The sequence below is a fragment of the Martes martes genome (genome assembly GCF_963455335.1).
Source record: "Martes martes genome assembly, chromosome: 1".
NCBI lineage: Eukaryota > Metazoa > Chordata > Mammalia > Carnivora > Mustelidae > Martes > Martes martes.
This window is the reverse complement of record NC_137888.1, coordinates 201,464,909-201,482,472: the sequence shown is the minus strand read 5'-3', so window position 1 is coordinate 201,482,472 and position 17,564 is coordinate 201,464,909. Positions and strand designations below refer to the sequence as shown.

Below are 17,564 nucleotides of genomic sequence, written 5' to 3'. Positions count from 1 at the left end.
ACATTATTTTTATTCCAAATAGTTTTCTGTATTTCACAAATTTTCCATGAAAAGGAGGAAAAGGAATGTCATATTGGAAAGACGTCTTGGCCAGTCCGCGGGTTCGAGTCCGCTTTCCCCCGCAGAGGTTTCCTGCCTTCGAGGTCTTCGAGCCAGACGTAATCGAATACGCCAGGTAACCTAGGGGTGATCTCACCGTAAAAAACACGCGTGTTTGAGGGCATCCGGGGAAATCTGGGGGTCAGGTGGCCTTTGCACGCGGAGCCCTCCGAGGACAGGGTTGCGGGGCCTGCACGCAGTGCAGCGCTCGGTCTCCGCTGCGGGGGAGCCCACGCCGTCCGGGGAAACGGGCTGCGCCGCTTTCCCCGTGACTACGGGGCTCTCTGCCCCAGGGAAGAAAGCCAGCACCGCGGCCGGGAGAGCGCTTCGGTGTCCGCTGGTGGCCAGCCTCCGGCCACAGCGCGCCCCCGACTCCAAACGGCCGCCTTTTCGGGCATGTCTTCCTATATGTACCCCATTTACAGAGACTCCCGCATCATCAAGAGGGAACTCATCATCATTTACAAACCACCTCACACACTCCCGGTGCCAGACACAGCCGAAAAGATGACATTTCGGGCAAAGTGGCGGTAAAACTCAGCTATCTAACCCTCACACTCTAGCCGGAGCCCCTTCCATGGGAACCTTGTACCATTAAATCAGATGGGGTAAAAAACACGACCCGAGCCAGCCAGGAGTCGAACCTAGAATCTTCTGATCCGTAGTCAGACGCGTTATCCATTGCGCCACTGGCCCTGTGCTAGGGTGGTTTTCGCAGTGATGTAGATCAGCCCTGATGCAGCTTCGTTGGGTTTCCCACAGCAGCGCCGCCTTTCGGCACCCCCGCACCGCGGCTCCCGCCCACAGCTCTCACGGCTCCGCCTTTCTCAAGCAAACGCTCTCCGCCAATCCGCAGCGTATACGTCACGGCGCTTTTCGGCGCGCTCCAATCCGCACTCCGGACAGCTGCTTTCGCGCTCTCTAGTGCGACTATTAAGTTTGTCCACGGCCGCCTCCCGTCCGCTGGGGGCCGGGCGGGGCGGGGAGAGGGCTGGGGCGACCCGGGCGCTGCGGCCGCGGAGCTGGGCGAACGGTACCGCGGTGGCGGAGGTGGCGGCGCGGGGCGGGGCGGGCGGAAAGAGGAAGAAGGAGCTAGTGGTGCACGATGGCGGCGACGACCTACGAGCGGCTGAAGCTGTGAGTCCCGCGAGCCGGAGTCCGATGAGCGAAGGGGGCCTGCGGGGCGGCGGGGCGGGGCGGCAGGTGCGGGACCCCGGCCTCCGGCAGGGCTCCCGAGTCCCGGGGCTGCGGGCCGGGTGTGGGAGCCCCTGGCGGTCCCCGCCCTCCTCTCCCGGCGCGGCCCGTCCCGGACCTTGTAGGTCGCGGCCGCCCGAAGGCCCGGCGAGAGTCGCCACAGGCCGGGGAGCCCGGGAATGACAGCGTCGCCGGCCTTTCTTCGCCCTGCTCGGCCTCAGCGCCCACGGCGGGAGAGCGAAGCTGCAGACCGGCCTCCAGCGAGCCGGGGTCGGCGTTGCGATGCGGCAAGCTCCGGGCGCGTTCCTCCCCACCCACTTTGTTTGTTAGAAAGGTGGCGGCTGAATTTATCTTTATTGTTTAGCAGAGGAAAGAGAAGTTTGTTATTATGGGTCCCCCCCCCTCCGCCCGCCCTCTTGTGTAATGGACCCATGACAGCACGTTAGAGTCCACACACAAATCGACGTACCTTATCTGGGCACCAAAGCCTGTCTGACCAGCTTTGAAGGTGCAGATAAAAAGAAACGTCAATACTCTTGAGCTCCTGAAGGATTTGCTTGGTTTTAAATATTATACAACTTAAGCACAAAGCGGGTTAAGTTCCTGTTGACGGCCAGAGGCCATTCTCGAGAATTTTGGCACTGCAGATGGACTTCCCGGTAAAGCTAAGTTCTTGAGACTTTGAGAAATAGGCTCTGGTTGTTAGAGTTGGAAATTGAGTAATTGTAGGTTCTTTTCATTTGTCCTGAATAAAAACATGCATTCATTTGAGCATTACTATCAGCCCCTTGGTCTTCTTGCCTCTGAATAACTTTGTACTACTTTGGGTTTAATACTTTACCTCTAGACTGAAAAGCCAGTTGCCCTAGTCTGAGAATGTACTTGGCCTCAGAAGCAAATGTAATTTGGGGGAAGCTTACCTATCCCTAAGTGAGCTAAAATACCTTGGGACTTAGGCAGAGGGATCGTATTTCCTTTGTAGGGATATGAGGACATCAAAATGTGGTTTGGGCACTTCCTGTGCTCTCTGGAACCTCAAACTCACTTAACTTTCTGGAAGGTTCAATTTAAAGTTTGGGTGCAAAATTGGGAGTGAGGTCATCTACTTGACATGCGATGTTTTGCAGAAAACATTATTATTTTTTTTATTCAGCCCCCTCCTTTGCCTCTTTTGTGTACTGTAATTCTCTTTGAAAGCCCCAGTTGCACACTTCCATTCACATTTTCCTTTGCCAGGTGTCCTTCTTCTCTCCCAGTTTCCCTCTGCAAGGTGATCACCTTGGTGGTGAATGGATCCAGCAAAACGCCTTTGACTAGGGTACTGGCTGGGCCGGTGTCACGTGTGCTGTGCTGGCTAATTAGGTTATCATTGACTATCTGATAGTCACTGAAGGGCTTGGTGCGATCCTACACCGAGTCTCAAATATATTTAAGCAGTATAGAGCCTTGGCTCGATGCTGCTCTGTATCGGGTTATGGAATGCAGTTATATTTTCCTTGAATGTGGCAAAGGTGGAGAACTTGAGAATTCTCATGATTGCTTATACGCTGCTAGGGAGTCACTAAATTCATCAGTCTAAAACTTAAAAAAAAAAAAAAAGGTTCTATATCCACAAAAGAGAAGGGCCCTTAAGTGGGGCGGTTGATGCTTTTGTATTGATTTTTGTAGAAGTGGAGACTATGAATCTGAGTTGAGAAAGTAAATCTGGGGTTATGTGAAGCCGGTCTCTAATTTGTCAGTCCTTAACTTTATTCCCCCAGGAGAAGTTATGCATGCCAGTCTATATGTGAAGAGCCGGCTTTTCTGTAATTTTGTTTTTCTTACCAAGAAGTTTGTGAGTTGGAATCTCTCTTTTTGGGCCTTACTGCTCTGAGGCATGCTGTCCAAGGTTCTTATATGTGGCCTCTGATCTAAGGGGTGTTCTTTATTTTTTAGATGCATGTGGACATGGCAGTAGTTTCTGACCCATGTAAGAATTAGTAGACATAATAACCATTATTTATTTATTTAAAATTTTTTAATGGTTTTAATTTATTTGACAGAGATAGAGCACACACAAGTAGGCAGAGTGGCAGGCAGAGGGAGAGGGAGAAGCAGGCTCCCCCCTGAGCAGGGAGCCTGACATGGGGCCGATTCCAGGACCCTGGGATCATGACCTGAGCTGAAGGCAGACACTTAACTGTCTGAGCCACCCAGGCGCCCTAATAGCCATTTTTTTAAAAGAGATTGTATTTATTTATTTGACAGAGGGAGACAGCAAGAGAGGGAGCACAAGCATGGGAAGTAGGAGAGGGAGAAGCAGGCCTCCCACTGAGCAGGGAGCCCCATGTGGGGCTTGATCCCAGCGCCCTGGGCTCATGACCTGAGCTGAAGGCAGATGCCTACTGACTGAGCCACCAGGCGCCCCAGTAATAGCCATTTTTAAAAACATGCCTAGAGATGTTTTAAGAGAGAGCCATCCAAGAGGCAGTTTGACCATTTATTACAAAACTGCTGCTGCTACTGAGTGTGTCACAATATTGAAATGCCCGGGATGTTAAATGATAATTTGTTCTGCATTATGTCACCCATTTGCAGTCCATCTCTGTCCCTCTGTGAAGTTCACCTTGCTCATTACTGCCCTGATTTTATCAGCTGCTCTCCTGCTTACAGTCTCCAGTTCCATCTTGCCAATAGGATTGAGCCCACATTTCTTAGTCATCTGGATTCCAGCCTCTTCCTAAGCTAACCCTTAACCATATTTCCTCTAACTGCTCAGTGCATTCTTTCCCCTTTCCCCCGACTTGGCCACGCTCTTTTAGCCTTAAGCTTGCGCTTATTTTATTTTGATCCTTCTACCAAAATGCCGCCTTCTCTCCTGACTTAATGTGCTAATCACAATCGTGGACCCGTGGTAGAGCTGAGAGATGCAGGCATTTTTGGTCAGAGGAGACTTTGATTCAGATCCTGACTTTGTTATTTGCTTTGTGTCACGGCCATGTTACTTATCTCTGAATCCGTTTTTCATCTGTGAAATGAGAACGGTCCTACTTCACAGGATTATTACGACGATTGAAAGAGTGTGGCGGAGATACCCGGTGTAATTGACAGAGACTCACTTTCTCTGAGAAGCCTTTTCCCCACATCTTTCCCTTCACTGAGCTATCAGAAGAGTTTACCGTCACAGGGACTGGACACCACACGTCCAACTGGCTTGCACATTTCTGTCTCTTAGGATTGATGTGCAGTGTAGAAGACTGGAAGTAGAATCATCAATTCATAGCACTGTTTGCCTTTTTAAAAAACATTAATTAGTTTGTTAATTAACTTGCGAACCAGAGAGAGAGATAGTGCACGTCCATGCATGGGTTTGTAGGGGAGGGTGGGGGAGCAGAGGGAAAGAGAAACTAGCAGACTCTGTGCTGAGTGTGGGGCCAGATGTGGGGCTCAGCCTCCTGACCCTGAGCCGAAACCAGGAGTCAGACACTTCCTTGACTTCACCACCTGGGCACCCCCCCTTTTTAAGTGGGCTCCGTGTGGAGCCCCATGTGGCACTTGAACTCACTACTTTGAGATCAAGACCTGAGCTGAGATCGAGAGTTGGACACTCAACCGACTGAGCCACCCAGGCGCTCCTCCATAGCTCTGTTTGAACTACTCACTTTGCCCCTGAGAAATGATGAAAAATCGTTACAGTGTAGTGCTTATGCTTCGTTTCTCCCGCTAGGTTGCTCGTGTGTAGAACATATTCCAACCATCCCAACATTGATTTCTTCTCTGCTCCTCCTCAGTACCTCGCATAAGGCCTTGTGCAGAGAGATCATCGGTGAATCACCTAAGTAAATGCACTTTCCAGTGTAGAGATACCACCAGCATCTCAAAATGACACACGCCGGGGTACTTTGGAATGTATTCTTTTGAAGTAGCAGCTGCTTAAGTCGTTCTATGTAGATGATTGTCTTCCAGTGCCTCTGTGAAGTCATGCATTGACGTATATCCTCCATCATTGTTGAAGACAGAAATAATTGCCCTTGGCCCCACAGGCAGGTCACACAGCCCAGCCATGGCAGAACTGGCCTTGGAACACAGCAGGGCCAAAGTCCGGAGATCTTTGCATTACACTGAGTTATTCAGACTGCTTTTTTTCTTATCAGATTGCTTTCACCTGGGTCCTTGGATGTGCCTGGTATAGAAGCGGGTCACTTATATTTGAAAATAGTCGACACGTCCATATGGATTTTTAATACGGAAAACAGAATATTGGTATGCTCAGGATTTAAAATTCTTCTGAAACATCCAGGCAGTTTGGAGCGCCTGGGTGGCTCAGTGGGTTAAGCCTCTGCCTTCTGCTCAGGTCATGATCTCCGCCCTGGGATCGAGCCCCACATTGGGCTCTCTGCTCGGCGAGGAGCCTGCTTCCCCCTCTCCCTCTGCCTGCCTCTCTGCCTGCTTGTGATCTCTCTCTGTCAAATAAATAAAATCTTAAAAAAAAAAATCCAGGCAGTTCTAAATAACCTATTTTGTGACTCCTTTTTCTTTTCAAGTTACTTGGATAAAGCATAGAGAATGTCAGACAGTGATAAATTTGAAATTATGACACAATTACACCAGAAACACATTACTGGAAATATTTAAAGGACCCCTGCCTTTAAAAAGTCAGCTGAAATAGGTGTTAAGACAGGAAGTCCTTTAGAAAGTGAATTAGGCTGCAGCTTGCCTCTGAAGCATTGTTCCCTGTTAGGAAGTCACCTTTCTTTGTAAGAGATGGCCAGAGCTGTGAGGTCAGCAGGACGGCTATGATGCAGCCCTGACCAGATGGAAACTGAATCACACAGTGATGAAGACATACGTGGTCTGTCCAGTACAAGCAACAGAAAGCTTATTCACTCATCTCTTTGCAAGGAAGGATGGAGGGAAGGGAAGGTTATAAATATGGGCACAGATAACGCACAGTTGATGTCCAAGGTACTGGTTGGCTTGGGGGCTCAGGCTGGAGCCTGGGTTAGTGCTGGGCTGCGTCAGATTACTAGCGGTGCTTGTGCGTCTCCCAGAGTCTCACAGGAGGCCTAGTCAGTGAAAAATCTCTCGGGGGAGGGGATGGCTGGGAATCTGCGTGTTTAACTTGAGCTGTCCCAGTGGTTCTTACACACTCTAGAGCCAAGTGAGAACCAAAGCATACTGGGGTAGAAGAGTAGAAGAGCGTTCTCTGGAAGGCCTGGGGGCCCTGGAGGATTTTGCTGTGGATTAGAGCTTCGGATTAGGTGGTCGTTAGACTTGGTACTATTCTGGAAGAGTCTGGGTTTTGGAGGTAATGGGTTTTAGGAGGTGCAGAGAATAGGAAGTAGGTGGGACCTCAGGGTTTTGAGGAAGAAGATGGAATTAAAGTGCATTAGCTTGGGCACCTGGGTGGCTCAGTGGGTTGAGCCTCTGCCTTCAGCTCGGGTCGTGATCTCAGGGTCCTGGAATCGAGTCCCGCATCGGGCTCTCTGCTTGGCGGGGAGCCTGGTTCATCATCTCTCTCTCTGCCTGCCTCTCTGCCTACTTGTGATCTCTCTCTGTCAAATAAATAAATCAAATCTTAAAGTGCATTAGCTTCCTGGAAATAGCAACTGTTTGGGATTGGGTTGTGCTCCTGGGTTGTCTGGGATGAACCTGGGCTGTACCAAAGGTAGCCTAGCAGTGGCTCCGCAAGGCTGGAACCCCTGCAACCCGGAGGGTGGATGGATGAGGGGTGGTGGGAGCGCCTTCTGGGTGGAGGTGTAGTGGGCTCAGATCGCCCTTCTTTTCTGTCTGAGTTTTTACTTTTTGCTAGTCAGGGCTAGTAAAATGTTACTCCTGTAGGGTTTGAACCAGAGATAGGATAGGTTTGATTATTAAGACTTTGATTTAATTCTTACGTAAGATTTTTTGAGGATACATGTTTTTGCCAGAGTTTTGTGGCTCTAGCAAAAACTCCAGTCCTCCTCCCCCTGGTCCTGGGCAGCCACCATTCTACTTTCTGTCTCTGAATTTGACTCCTCTAAGTACATCATAGAAGTGGAATCATCTAGTATTTGTCCCTTTGTGACTGGCTTATTTCCACTTAGCATAATGTACTCAGTTCATCCATGTAGTAGTAGGTCAGAATTTTCTTTTTTGTATATTTTTGTATGAATTTTCATTTTATGTATGTACTGCATTTTGTCTCCCTCGTTCATCTGTCGATGGGCGCTTAGGTTGCTTCCATCTTTCTGGCTGTTGTGAATGATACCACTGTGAGCGTGGGTGCGTAAATACCTCGTTGAGACCTCGCTTTCGGTTCCTTTGACCATATACCCAGGGGTGGAATTGCTGGATCATGAGCTAACCCTATTTTTAGTTTTACTGAGGACCCCCCATGCTGTTTTCTTGCAGTGCTACGCTTCGCTGCATTTTATATTCCTGCCAACAGCGCCCGGTTTTCCAGTTTCTCTACATCCTCAGCAAAACTCATTATTCTCTGTTTATTTTTCATAACAGCCCTTGTGATGGGTGTGAGTTCAGCAAATAGTAATATTTTTGAAGTGGGTTAATTTTGCTCCCAGGATGGGACAGGATTTTGAAGAGGTGAGTTTTGTTGCCTAGAGATGTAAATGTTACATGGGGGAGAAAGGTATGTTTTCAGCCACTAGAAAATCATATTGCCAAGTCTGAAAAAATATATTTTGTGTTTATGTTATAATTAAATATGTTGCTTTTCTTAAAAATTGACAAGGGTAATTTTTAAAAGGCACTCTTAGGAGCTAGTGAATCCCAGGTAGCTATAACATAAAATGCATTTCTATTAAGTATAGTGGAATTACCTGGTTGAGTTAAACTCCTAGTCCTCGGCATTTTCTTTTTTAGCTCCTACTTGGTCAGCAATCTATAAAAGCAAAATAGTCAACCAGAGGAAAGCAGTCAGAGTAGGAAGTAGTTGTTATTTAACTATTCTCCTGTTTCAGTGTATCTTCCAGAATATGTGTCCTCTGAACAGAGAGCAGAACGCAGGTTTGAGAGAAACGAGGCAGTAGTCATGTTCGGTTAGGGTTCATGGTTTCATGCCTGTTGGATTCGGACAGCCTCGCCGGTTTATATAGGACCAGAGCTCTTTTTACTGTACGGTATTTCTCTCAACTTCCGAGCTTGATATCAGCAGCATAGTTAATGACCAAATAATCTTCTTGGATGGACTCTCCGTGTCTTAGCTTCTAAAATCTATTTCATAAAAAAAGTAATGTGAGAGGGTTTAATGAAATCAGAGACTTGACAGCAATTGAGGGCCATTCTTTGGCTGTAGAGGACGGATTTCCTCCCAGATTCTTGGTTATCATGGACGCTTCTGTCTTGGTTTCCTTGTATTTACTATGTTGAGAATTCAGTATAGCCCGTTGACTGGTTAATTTTGAAAAGCTCCAGGCGGAAATTGGCACCAGTGACACTTTGTAGGCTTTCTGATCGGAGAAGCACTGCTTTGCCTCTTTGCCCTCTCCTTGGGTACACCATACCCTCCAGTCCAGTTAACATGCGACCGGCCGAGATCTTTCCTTAGCTAGGAGGAAGGAAAACAGCTTTTAAATCCTTCATCCTTTGTCACTGAGCCAAAGAAAACATTAGTTAAGGTCCGTAGGAAAAAACCCAACTTAAGGTAGATATTTACTGACTGATTATGTAGTGTTCTCTTAAGACTAGTACTTGAGCTTCTGCTGTCTTCTTGGGTGAGAAGCACCAAGGAGAATGGATAAGCAGAGTCCGTGTCTACCTGGTAGCCTATTTGGTGAGGCTCCCCAAACAAAAATAGCAATAAGACCATGTGCACCAGCAAAACTTACACCTCTGGATGGCTTACTCCAGTGTTTCTGATGGTAACTGCTAGAGAGCTGAAGCTAATTTCACTGGCTTGTTTTTTTTTGTTTTAAGATTTTATTTATTTGACAGAGATAAAGACAGTGAGAATGGGAACACAAGCAGGCGGAGGGAGAGGGAGAAGCAGTCTCCGCACTGAGCAGGGAGCCCGATGCAGGGCTTGATCCCAGGTCTCTGGGATCATGACCTGAACTGAAGGCAGACCCTTAATGGCTGAGCCACCCAGGCACCTCTGATTTCACTAGCTTTTGCAATGAGACCTGGGGAGCATAGAACTTACAGAATACAGTTTACTGGGTAAAGTGCATATACTTCAGGTCAGTAGTCAGGGCAGTTAAAGAGTGGGGTGGGAAGAAGACGACAGCGAAGGGATGTGTGGACCTCTCTGAGTTGAGAGGACACCTGCGGTGATCTTCAGTGGGATTCTGAGTCATCACTTACCCTGACTGCTCAGAGATGTTGATTAGGTGGTGGTCACTGTTCATATCTTCACTGCTCCAGTTCTTGAGCTGTTTTCAACAGCATTAGCAGAACAGGCTGGTGGAGCACCAGCAAGCAGGATTCCAGCAGCATCTCTCTGAGTGGCAGGATCCAACAACCGTCGTAGAGCCTTTGTTGGGCCCGAACTCTCTATCTCGATCCACGGTTGCTCTTACTTTTGTTTTTGTTATTTTAACACATTATTTATGTACTTATAGAAGATTTTATATTAGAGCTGGTGAGAGAGCAGGGGGGTGGGGGGAAGGGAGAGGGAGAAGCAGACTCCCCACTGAGTGGGAGGGGCACCAGGCTGATCTCAGGACCCCAGGATCATGACCTGAGCGGAAGGCAGATACTTAACCGACTAAAGCATCCAGGCACCCCTTAACATATTTTTTAAACTTCTTTTTTATTTTAATATAATACCTGTGGATGTTTTAAAAGTCGTCAGTATACAGAGCTTATAATAAAAGAGGACACTGTTCTGCACTCCTAATTCCCACTGTCCCACGGACATTGACTTTCAGCATTTTAAGCAGTTCCTTCTAGTATTTTATTTTATTTTTTAAAAAGATTTTATTTATTTATTTATTTATTTGTTTATGACAGAGAGGTCACAAGTAGGCAAAGAGGCAGGCAGAGAGAGAGAGAGGAAGCAGAGAGCTTCCCTGCTGAGCAGAGAGTCCCATACGGGGCTCGATGAGGGGCTCCATCCCAGGACGCTGGGATCACGGCCTGAGCCGAAGGCAGAGGCTTAACCCACCGGGCCACCCAGGCACCCCTCTTCTAGTATTTTTTCCTTCCTTCCTTCTTTCCTTCCTTCCTATTGTTTTAGAGATGATATTTTTTAAGTGATCTCTGTACCCAGCATGGGACTTGAACTTTAACCCGACATCAAGAGTCATATGTTCCGGTGACAGAGACAGCCAGATGCCCCTCTGCTCCACGTTTCTGAACAGCGTGCTTGTACTGCTGCTTCCTGAATTTTTTCAGTTTTAGTTATCAGATGACTTCCCACTTCTGAGGATGAGACTTTAGCTTTTATACCTCTCCCTCTTTTCCTCCCTTCTTCTCTCAGTATATTTATAGTAAGATACTCAGTGTTCACATTGCTATGCCCATGTAGATAGGGTTCAAATGAAGTCAGTAAAAATGCTTGCTTTTCCGGGAATTGAAAAGTGCCTTTTTCCTTTTTCTTTGCATGACTTTTTATTTATTTATTTTTATTATTTTTTTAAGGTGTTATTTATTTATTTGACACAGACAGAGAGAGATCACAAGTAGGCAGAGAGGCAGGCAGAGAGAGAGAGAGAAGCAGATTCCCCACCGAGCAGAGAGCCCAGTGTGGGGCTTGACCCCAGGACCCTGAGATCATGACCTGAGCCGAAGGCAGAGGCTTAACCCACTGAGCCATCCAGGCACTCTTTTGCATGACTTTTTAAAAAAAAATGTGCCTGTTGCTAATGAATCTTCAGTCTCTGGGACAGCAGTAAAATTCCTCTGAAACACATTGGGTAACTATGAATTCATTTTCTTCTCTGAGATTTACTTCTGGGAGCCCTGTACACCCTGCTTTAATCGGTACTGGCTTTTGTTTAGGCTCATTGCATAGCTGTGGTCCCGGACAATCCCTTCGTCAGGAGAATTTTTTTCATTTCTGTCCCGTTCTGGATTCTCAGTCTACCTCTTGATTCATTCCATTTTGGTGAAGCAAGCTTTTCCTTCCTTCTAAGAAAGGTATCTTGAGATGTTGTACATCTGAAGGTGTTTTCATTCTATCCTCACACTTGGATAGTGTGGTTAATAGAATTCTCAATTAGAAATTATTATCCTGTAGAATTTTGAAGATGCGCTGCTGAATCGTGCAGTGTGTGTTGTTGCTGAATAATCCAGTAGTGTGACTGTTGAATATTTCAATGCTTCTTTCTTTCTTTTTTTCTTTTTCTTTTCTTTTTCTGGAAACTTTAGGCTTATGTTTGTGTGGTGTTTTGAATTTTAATGCTTAATGTGCCCCTGTGTGTGTGTGTGTGTGTGTGTTTGTTTTTCACTATTTTTGTTTTTGTTTTCTCTGTTTCTTTGAAATACTTTCTTTCCTTTTTTTCTTGTGTGCTCTTTTGGAATTCCTGCTGAACTGATGTTGAATATCCTGGATCAGGCTCCTCTCTCTTCCCCCCTCCTTCCCTCCCTCCTTCCCTGCTTCCCCTGTTCCTCCTCCGCTTTCTTCTTGTGCTTCCCGGTTTTACAGCTCTTATCTTTTTATTCCGTTCTCATGGAGAGTTCTTCAGTTTTATCTTCCAGTCTTTCTGTCCAGTAGTCAAATTATTACTTCTGCTCTCCATCCAAGAATACGTTCTTGCTTTCTGAATGTGCTTTTCTTGTTCTTATTTCACGAATGCAAGGTCTTCTGTCTGAGGCCACAGCAATTATCAATGTGTTTTGAGGTTGTAGTCTGTTCTCGGCATAGTTTTTTTTATCCAGAGTTATTCTTCTGTTTGTTTTAGACTCTCTCTTATGTGACGGAAGCTTTCCTAATATCTGGTGATCCTTGGTTGTCATTTCATGTTGAAGAAGGAGGCACTAAAAATTGATCGGAGGGTCTGCTTGTGGGTCAGGACTTACAAACTGGTGGCCTTTGCTTTAGAGGGATTGCACAGGAGCTCAGCTGTTTCTTAGAGCGAAAGGAGGTGCAGCTCAAGGTCAGCACTTGCTGGTCTTTGCTTTCAGGACAATGAGTTTGTTTAGAGACGGTATTCAGAGCTTCTGTGAGGGTTCCGGGAGGGGGGTGGTGTGAGCTGGGCTGCCAGCATTCTGGGAATCTAGGAGAGAAAGAGGGTTGGATGAGTTTTCCAGTCTCTAAGTAGACCTTCTTTGTCTCTTGACTTGACTTGGCTCTTTCCTTGGCCCTCAGCTGTGCCTCATGTCTGGAGGCCTTCGAGCATCTTCTTTTGAACTGTTCTAAGCATTAAATCCCAGGGTGGGGGTGGGGTGGGGGTGTGTGTGTGGGCAGGTGCTGCTGTAGGTTTGGGTAGGGATCTGAGCGACTTACACAGACTGTGAGCCACCTCGCCCCTACCTTCCCCAGTCCTTATTACCTTTTCCTTCTGGTCCTTGAGGCTTTTCAGCATTCTGCTACGGGAATTGGCTTGCTTTGTTGGCTCTCACCCCACAGGCGATGAGTCTCTGTGGTGACTTAGTGAGTTAGCCTATTTCCAAGCACTTTCCCTCTTCCAGACCTGCATTTGAATGACTAGTGGCTGCCCCATGTGCTGCACCCTCCTGTTGGTACCCCCTAGATTCCGTGTTCTGAAAGAGTATCAGGGCTTTTTTTAATGGATGGAATTTACTCTTGGAAATGCGTTTCTTTCTACTTCAGTTAAAATTTTAATCAGTTGATCTGTCATTTCAAATGTGTCTGTCCAGACTAGAAGTGTTATAGCAGTGTCACTTCTTCTAAAAGAAATTTCAGTTTCTAACTTTATAATTTTTAGGACTCTAAGGACATAGTGAAGTCACTAACTTTGTGATTATCAGGAATGTGACAATTAGTAAAGGCTTAGTTTAACAGCTCTCTACTTTTTTTGTATATGCTTGAAAGTCTTAATCCAAGATGTGTGTATTTAATCAGTGTTCCCAGAACTTTTCACATCAGTTTTAGTTTAAATACCAAGTGGGGAAAAACTTTTAATTGCTTATAATGGGGATACTTTTTATTTCATATATAATTTAAACCTTTTGTTTATTATTTTATTTTATTTTTAGAGAGAAAGACAAAGAGTAGGGGCAGTGGGAGAGAGAGAGAGGGAGGGAGAATCTTAAGCAGGCTCCATGCCCAGTGCCTAGCCTGATGTGGGGCTCTGTCTCATGACCTTGAGATAATGACCTGAGCTGAAATCAAGAGTGAGAAGCTTAAATGACTTGAGCCACCCACATGCCCTTAACCTTTTATTTTTTTAAAGTAATCTCTATACCCAGTATGGGGCTCACACCCACGACCCTGAGATCAAGAGTTGCATGATCTACAGCTGAGCCAGCCGGGCATTCCTATTCCATATGTATTTTCAAAAGATATGTACATGCACATTTTATATAACTTTGTATATATACATACATACATACATAAATTTTAATAGACTCTTCTACTCCTGTAAACACTGGATTTTACAACGTATACTTTATCAGTAACTGAAAGGTTATCTGTTAGGTTAACACCACAACTTGTATATGGAAACAGGTGTGACTTTTCGGTTGATTTCATTCAAATAATTTATTTTCATTATAGAAGTTTTGCAGGTGAGGAGCTTAAATGCATTTATGTAGATAAAGGTAGTCAGGGGCGCCTGGGTGGCTCAGTCAGTTGGGCATCTGCTTTCGGTTCAGGTCCCTATGTGGGGCTCCCTGCTCAGTGGGGAGTTTGCTTCCCCCTCTCCCTCTGCCCCTTTCCCTGCTTATGTGTTCTCTCTCAAATACATAAATAAAATCTTCAAAAAAATAAAAAAAGAGAGCTAAAGGTGGTCAAAGTATAAGAGGGTGAGCCACTGAGGAAAAACACTATGCCTTTTTCTTCTTTTAAAGATTTTATTTATTTATTTGACAGAGATCACAAGTAGGCAGAGAGGCAGGCAGAGAGAGAGGGGGAAGTAGGCTCCCTGCTGAGCAGAGAGCCCCATGTGGGGCTCAATCCCAGGACCCTGGGATCATGACCTGAGCCAAAGGCAGAGGCTTTAACCCACTGAGCCACCCAGGCGCCCCAACACTATGCCTTTTTCTGTTGGCTGTTTGTTGAGCTGCAAGCTCCGTGTTTTGTGCACTGTATTAAAACGTGGAGGAATCTGATTTCTGAGATTGTATGTCCATTAGTCACCCTTCACGGGGAGAATTGTGCCAACCCTGTGCCCCCAAACACAACTGCGAACGGAGAGGAGCGAAGGCCCCTAAGCAGGATGCAGAGCATAGTTAAAGTAACACTCAGGGACTGTTGTGGGACTGAGGTCCCTGTTTCCTTGCTGGCTGTCAGCATGGGGACCACTCTTAGTTTCTAGAAGCTTCTCTGCTGTCCTTGTATGTGGCCGCAGCATCTCAGAAGCCATCAATAGTTGATCAAATCCGTCTCCTGCCCAAACTTTCTTGTTCCCCTTCTGCTGCACCTCTCTGACTGGCTCTTCTTTCCTCTTCTGCTTTTATGGGCTCCTGTGATGCCTGTGATTCCACTGGGCCCTGACTACCCAAGATAATCCTGTTTTAAGGTCAGGTGATTAGTAACCTTATTCCATCCGCAGGGCAGTACCTAGAGTGAATGGGTAATCAGGAGATGGGAGTCTTGGTGAGGGACATCTTTAGGACGCAGTCTACCACAGACACTTCTATGATACAGTTTAAATTCCAGCACATTCTGTATCCGGTTTAATTGTTCAATATTTAAAAAATATTTATAAAATATTTTAAAAATATTTATTTGAGAGAGAGAGAGTGCGAGCGAGCGCATGAGCAGAGAGAGGGAGAAGCAGACTCCCTGCTGAGCAGGGAGCCCCAGGAGGGGCTCGATCCCAGAACCCTGGGATCATGAAGACACTTAACGGACTGAACCACGCAGGTGCCCCTAATTGTTTAAACTCTTAACTATGCAAAGTAAAAATGATTACTGGAAGAAGTAGCAAGGAATAACCAGCATTTCATGCTGGCTTCTTAGAGCTAACATTGTCTTTTGTACTAAAAGCTTTTTTCTTGTTACAGTCATATTTACAAATAAATCAAGAAAGACATTCATTCATAATTTTGTTCACATTATTATTCTGGAATATTTGTTTTTTGATAAATCAGAGCTCTGTTTCATATGGTCTTGAACTTTGGGGATATATATTTAGAAGATAAAGTATTATTCCAGTATCTTCCTATCAAAACCAGATTGTTCAGAGGTGGCCCATGTGGCAAAGATATCAGAACCTTCAACAGTATTATTTCTTTAAAGTGTGAAGTAAATAACTTTTCTGGTCCTGTCATGAAAATTTGTAACTTTTCTCCCTTCTTCTCTGTTAAAGGATGTTTCTGTTAATGATAGAGTTATTACACCTATGAGGCAGACCTTTTATTCTTTGCAAAAGTACTTCATAAGTGCTCATTTAGTTCCTGCTGTGAGGCAGTTAGGATGAGCAGTCTCGTCCCCAGGCTTAATGAAGGGCTGCGACTGTGGGGTGTCCACACCAGGTGGGGCCTGGCAGTGGGGGGCAGTGAAAGAATTCACCCAAGACAGAACAAAAGAGAGAGAAGTTTATCGAGTACACCACAGGGAAGTGGTGGACAGGGCAGTAGAGGAGAGGCTTTTTGCCGCAAGGCAGGGGCGAGGGCGGAGTGAGGGAGTATGGGGATATCACTGTGCCTGGTTGTGAGTAGCTCAGTGGTTAGTAAGGTCCTATGGCTATTTTGGACTGGGTTGTTTAATAAACCTGTTTGCATTGCGTCTTTGCATTCGGCTTGATGGTCACTGTAAGCCCTTTGCCTTGGTCAGGTTCCAAGCCTCTTGCTTAAGTGTGGCCCTTTATCTCTTACTCTCCCCTCCCCCGCCCCCAAGATACACCCTCCAATCATATGACCCACCAAGATACATCTGAAGGGTCTCATGACTGAGGGTTTACTAAACAGTAATAGACAACCTTTCCCAACAAGAGCTAGCCCCCTCAGGATCCTGGAAACCATGCTTCCAGAATTCCTTAGAGACTTACACTATCCCTAACCCCCTCCCCTCCTCTCTTGACCCCAGTGCAGCTCTTTCTGCCCACGGGTCCTGTCCCCATGCTTTAATAAAACCACCTTTTTGCACCAAAGACATCTCAAAAATTCTTTCTGGGCCTTCGGCTTCAAACCCTAACCATCATTTTCAGTTTCCCATCTAAACAAGGTCCCCATGTGTTTGTTGACTGACCACGATCGTGGGTAGTTGCTTTAGCGCTCACTGCTGGGTCTTTGGGGGTCGACTTAACACTGAAGCAGCATTGGTAATGGACCGCTCTTTAGCAATGCTGTAATCATTATTTTAGAAGTAAGGGAACAGAGGATAGATTCTTTGTTATTCATTTGAAACTTGTGAAAAGATCTCCTGGAGTTTCTTCAGACATCAGAGGTGGGACAGGATGTTCCCATGTAGCTCCAGCCACGGGCACTCTTTCAGGTCCTAAGCCTGTTTCAGCCTCAAAGAATGCCGCTGGGAATCTACGTGGCCTGCCTCTCTAAGATGGGGGTGGCCCTCAGGAGGGGGCTTGTCATAATGGCTTCTGCTTGGGAGACAGCACTTTCTTTGAAAGCTTTTATAGATTATAAAGAAGTCTTGGTTTTGAGGTCTCTTTTTCTATTGAAATTTTTTTCCTGTTTGTTATTTTATCTCTCTCCCCTGCCTCTCAGTCCCTAATGCTTGTGTAATGCTTCACACATGGTTAGCTTTCAGCACATTTATTGACTCACTCTTAGAGAGTGATTCACACTGGCACAGGACATCTGCAGACAAGGACTGGCATATTGGTTTGGTTTGGTTTTGTTTTCATGATTGAAGACTAGAGATAACTACCTTATGAGTTGATTGTCTGGAAATTTGCTTTATTCGTTTTCGTTGGTTTCAGGACCTCTCAAAAAAAAACAGCTCTATTGGAAGTATATTTGGGCAGACAGTAAACTCCACATGTTTCAAGTGTACAGTAGTATTACACATGTTGACGTATTTTTACACCCACAAAACCATCACCAGTACCAAGATGATGAACACCTCCGTCACCCTGGAAAGTTCCAGCAGCCCCGCCCTTTTCCCCCTCTGTGGAAGTTAAACCCATAACTCCCGTGAGATCCAGCCTTTCCACCTCCAGGGAGTCACCCAGGAGAAATGAAGGGGTACGTCTGCCTCAGACCTGTACAGGAATGTTCGCAGAACCTTCATTCATAATACCCCAAACCGGAAGCAGCTCAAA

The 17,564-nt window shown here is 46.0% G+C and overlaps 1 protein-coding gene across 1 annotated transcript in view; it reads left to right on the top strand.

The window, feature by feature from the left end:
• Positions 1-1,092: 1,092 nt before the first annotated feature.
• SACM1L (SAC1 like phosphatidylinositide phosphatase) overlaps positions 1,093-17,564 on the top strand; it is a 60,904-nt gene continuing 44,432 nt past the window's right edge. The window contains exon 1 of the mRNA XM_080806886.1: positions 1,093-1,236. Within this exon, the coding sequence (XP_080663012.1) occupies positions 1,205-1,236 (32 nt within the window). The 5' untranslated portion in view covers positions 1,093-1,204. The remainder of the gene's footprint in view (positions 1,237-17,564) is intronic.